General features: G+C 37.1%; 1 protein-coding gene across 1 annotated transcript; it reads right to left on the bottom strand.

Annotated features, from left to right (window-relative positions):
• Positions 1 to 578: 578 nt before the first annotated feature.
• On the bottom strand, positions 579 to 4,677 carry LOC149817647 (5'-3' exonuclease family protein). The gene is made up of 6 exons (XM_089985480.1): positions 4,371 to 4,677; positions 3,900 to 4,073; positions 2,177 to 2,347; positions 1,093 to 1,277; positions 737 to 978; positions 579 to 640 (listed from the first exon to the last, which is right to left on the bottom strand). The coding sequence occupies exons 1-6, from the start codon at positions 4,578 to 4,580 to the stop codon at positions 579 to 581; spliced, it is 1,044 nt and encodes a 347-aa protein (XP_089841606.1). The 5' UTR covers positions 4,581 to 4,677.
• Between the last annotated feature and the right edge of the window lie 566 nt (positions 4,678 to 5,243).

The raw sequence follows: 5,243 nt of genomic DNA, 5'->3' as shown, positions 1-5,243 counted from the left end.
TACTCCATTCCTATTCCTATTCCTATTTATTCCTTCCTGTATACCAAATCTTATATACCCAAGGTTCTATCACTTTTGCTTTCTCACCTACCCATTTGGTCTCTTGTAGACATAAAATATCAATCTTCCTCCTACATATAACATCTACTAACTCTACCAACTTACCGGTTAAAGACCCTATGTTCCAAGTGGCTAACCTAAAAATATGGATGGTAAACTTAAAAAATTAAAAACATTTATAACAACTTAGTATATTAGAATTAATATGTTGCTAAAATTATAAATAAAATAGATGCTTAGGTTTTTAGAAACATTATTGAAACATTTGTAAGAAGTTACTTAGGTCTATAAATGTTTTAAAAACTTATAAATAAAAAATAAACAGTTTTTAAGGGCCCCTACTGATGCTAGGCATGGAGACAATGCACATTGGTTAATTTCTATGTGATGCATGGGTGCCTGGAGGGTCAATCCCTTGATTTCACCTGGCACTTTTGGCTACAAACTTGACATAAACTAATAAAATACTAAAAATGAATCTGTTGTGGTTTTATCTTGAATTTCACACTTTATAAAATTTACCAGAGAACCAGTGATATTTGTGACAGCACAAAAGCCATAAAAGTAATGTAGTTCTGGTCTAAAAGTAGCAACACCACCATAAAACAGGCGCATTAAAGAACCTAGAAACTAGATGAGGATGTGTCTAATAGGCAAGCAAAATAAATTACCTCACAGCAGCTAGTGCATGCACATTTGAAGCCCATAGGCTTCCGGGTGCAACCTTCATCACCATTAACATTGCAATATTCACAGGCAAGCTTTGAATGAGCTCCTTTTGTACCAGGATGACCACAATATGAACAGTGGCTAAGCCTACGCTTTGTCGAGGGGTCTGTATCTGCAGCATCATTACCCCCCACATTTTTCAAACCATGAAAGAGTAATCTGGGGTCTTTCTTCCCCACTTCATGCAATCTGAGTACCAAAATGACACATATCAAAAGACAAATAGCTACTACTTTCATCAGGACAAAGGCACTAGTGTAACCAACATGAATAAGAACTGCAATGGTCTATAACATTACGTACCGTTTCAGGATATCATCTTCGTGAAATAACTTAACAAAGCGGACAGCATTGCTGAAACCAATTCCTTGCACTCCACTTAGATCATAGTCATTTCCAACCAAAAGGGCAATAGCAATCAATTGTTTTCTCTTCAATCCAAGTCTAGCTTCAATATCTGACATATGGTAACACTCAATAAATGATCCCTGCACCAGAAAAATAAGAGATAAACATCTTTCATGGGCTATAGCTTAATAATAGCAACATAATAAAAACAAGAATGATCCTAGCACCTATTTTAACAAAGCATAGTGGAAAAACACAATAAGAAAAGCAAAAAAGTAGCAATTTCTCTGCCATGACTTTTTGTAAACTTTTAGCCGACCTATGCAACTGGGATAAGGCTTGATGAGAAGATGATCGTGTGTGTGTGCACGAACTGCAAAGAATGAGGATGTCAGACTAGTAAATTCAAAGAATACTAAAAGCCATACAAAAGTCAGCATTTTATTCCATGATTAATTGCTTCATGTTTTGCATAAGATGATGAAGATATGATTACAAAACTATAAAAAATTGAGATTCTGGTAATTTTACCCTGTAATTAAGAAAAAAAAAGTTAATCATAAAAGTTCTGTTTCAACCATAGTCATGGATATCAGCGATATTTTGAAAATATTGCGATAGTATTGCAATATGATGGAAAAACAATATTAAAGGTAAAATATCGTGATATTTTCAAAATATTGGAAATTTATATATATCATGATATTATCACAATATTATCGCAATATTATCACAATATTATCAATTAGTTTTACTTTTTATTTATTTTTTACATTTTTAATATGTTTTTCTTCTTTCTTTTACATATTTTACTTATTTCTTTTATTATTTATGTACTTTTTTGTCTAACCATGAATTTTTCTTACTTATTTTTGTTATTTTTTAAGTCCTGAGATTTATCACCAAACCGATATTATCGCGAGAAATAGCCAAGAATAGATTAGCATTGAATACAAATCCCTTTTCTTAGGAATGCTAAAAAGGACAAAAAAATTATGGTAAAAAAAAAAAACTTTAAAAGAGATAATTTCAAACTCACTTTGCAGTTAGGCTTAAGATCCTTTATTACACACTTAGCTCCAAACAGAAATGCATCACTGTCAGCAGTTATGCAAGCATGAACATGTCCATCACCATTCAACTGTGCACAAAGAGCTTCTGCCTCAGATCTTGCTTGTAGAACAGGCATTCCCAATAGTTCAAGCAGCTCCTGTGGTTGCAAATGCCACAATTATATTAAACTGAAACCACATGCAAATCTAAGAATGTTAAAACTATGCTGACTTTCAAATCAGCATATTACCCTTGACCATAACTATCATATCATAATAACAACACAACAAGATGCAGCTCAAGTAGATGAAGCAACAGAAATGCCATGACCCAAAAAAATCCACAACCAAACAAAACAGGTGAGCAGAGTCTTGTTTCTTCAATCTAAGCAAACTGATGAATTCTCCAAACGTACCTTATCATCTTTTTTTTCATCAATGCCAAACCTTTGGCTTGCTGATATCATACCAAATAACATCATGTTATAATAGGCAGCTTGGCTTGGAACTTGGAAATGGTTTCATCTGGAGTTACTGAAAGTGTCATTCATAACTATAAACAACTAGCTTCTCCAGGTGGAAACATTCTGCCCTGGAAGTTTGCTTCCTGAACACAATCCATTGTGCTTCATGTTCCACATTCTGTTTTGCTATGTGTGATAGTTCGTATAATCATCTCATTTACTTCTGCTAAAACCACGTATTTATGTTTCCTGCTATCTGGAGATCGACATAGTTTACTCACAAAGAAAAGAATGCAAATATATGGCTTAAGAACAGAACATTGCACAGGAACATGAAAAAGTGCATAACACCAACATGCTATGAGTTGACATAGAAAATCATGCAAGCTGATCCACCAAATTGAAAAAGATGGTGTTGAGTATACAAAATTGCAAGTTAAGTTTCAATTGCAACTTAGGATATGTTTGGGAGCCATGCAATGGGATGGAAACACAGTTTCAGCATGTTGCCAAAATATCGTTTTGCCAACGTGTGATGTTGAGAGATGGAGTTGCCAAAAACATCCTCTCGTGGAAGGTGTTGAAATGTGGTGTTGGGCCTGCCAACACCAGTCCCAACACATTGTTTCAGCAATGCCACTGCTCCCAAACAGGAAGAGAGTATGAAAGCATGGCAGAAACCACAACACAACCTCCAATTCAACACTCCCAAACATAGCCTTAGTCTTTCTTTGATGAATGAAAATAGAAAATGACTGTTTTCTCTTAAAGGTAAGTCAACAACATATTACAATAAGCTTCAACAAATAAGCATTCTTGTTCATCTTGCATTTTGCCAATGCCATGTGCATCAACACACAAATAGCTGCCAATTTTTAACTGATTGGTGCACTTATGTCCACCCAACAGTGTGCCAGAACAAGAAATGGAACCAATGGTTCATTTGCCAACCACGTAGCTTCCATTATAGCACAAAACATGGGGAGTTCAGTAAACAAGGAAACATGCATGGGGACTATGACTCTCGGAGAAAGCTCATTTGGTCATCATAACAAAGTGTAAATGTCAAGCTGAAACTAGAATAACCCATACAGAAGCACAAAGCAACAAGCAACACAAGTTCAAAATATCGACAATCACCAAAGATGGAATTCCTAAAAGGCCAAAAAGACAGTTATTTGATAACCAAAACAAAAACAACAGCTACAGCACTAACAATCATATGTGAAAAGGAAGTAAAACTAACCACACATTCTCGGACGCATTTGGTGAATTTCCCATTCCGGGCAACAGAAATACCATCAGCCTCCGGTAAATCAGACGAATCGAGACCGCTCATCCGAAAGAACCGTTCGATCCTAGCCTTTGCCTTCATGGGAGAGGGATCCCCATCGACAACGAAGACCGGAAATGCCCCAAACTATAAAACCAAGTTAACTATTGTGAATTTTCACCCAGTCCACCATTAAAAAAAAAAGATGAACAAATATAAAACAGAAAAAAAGGAAAACAAAAGAAGAGAGGAAACTCCACAACCCAATCACCGACAAAGGGATACCCACAAAACTGAAACGCCAAAAACTCTCCCTACAAACTTTCACTAGCACTACCATGAAGAAAACGGGCGAAATATATGAAAAAAGCAAAAAAAAAAAATTGACTACCCACGAAAGAATACCCACAGAATCCAAATGGGTACACAAGGAATAGACCTCACCTTGGAGAAAAGATTGATGGTTCTAAAGAAGGTGAGTCTCAGATGGGGATTCCTCGCGCTTTCTCTGAGAGCGGTTTCGTGCTGAACGATCCAATAGGAGAGGTCTACCGCGACCTTCTTGTCTCTCAGGAAATCGATGTCTTCGTATCTCGCCAATGGCTTTAGCAATTCCCAAAACCCTCCTCCTCCTCCCCTTCCTCCCACTCCCATCCTGATCAGACGCTAGAATCCCACCAAAACCTGTTTTTATCTGTAGAAATCTACAATGGGGAATCCACCAAATGGTCGTTAGGGTTTGGCTCCCCAAGACAGTTGCATCCAAGCCTCACCAACAAGCAGACTGAAGAACAAAGAATGGAATCTGGACGTTACTCTCATGACCGTTGGGAGGAGTGGGGCTTTGGAAGCAGGGGGTCGCGACCCCCTGGTCTGTAACCCCTGCCCCCAGAGCCCTAGGGCTGTTAACGGATCGGGTCCAATTTGGCCCAGTTCCGAACATGTTATGGTTATGACCTTTTTTTAGATGAAAGTTATTGTTATGTCTGATGACTCTAGAGCAATGTTATCAGTATGGGTGCGTATCCGGCCGATACAGATGAATTGGCAGCTCAACGATTCAGGGCCGATACCGATAATGACAACATTGCGCTATTTCAAAGTGGGACGGATTCTGATCGGGTCGGATTATGATCGGATCTTAATCGCTATTTTGATAGATTGAGCATTTTATATTTTTTATGGTGAGTGAGTATTTTGTTTTGGCTTTAATGATAAGGTGCTCCTGGAGTACCTACTCCCACCTAATATAAGCTTTAGCTTTTCAAAAATTTTAAACTTTATTTTTTGTTAATAAGAAGACCCTATAGATAGTTT

This window comes from Nuphar pumila, chromosome 13, assembly GCF_984573655.1.
Source record: "Nuphar pumila chromosome 13, dmNupPumi1.hap1.1, whole genome shotgun sequence".
NCBI lineage: Eukaryota > Viridiplantae > Streptophyta > Magnoliopsida > Nymphaeales > Nymphaeaceae > Nuphar > Nuphar pumila.
Note: the sequence above shows the minus strand (reverse complement) of the source record. Positions and strands in the feature narration are given on the sequence as shown.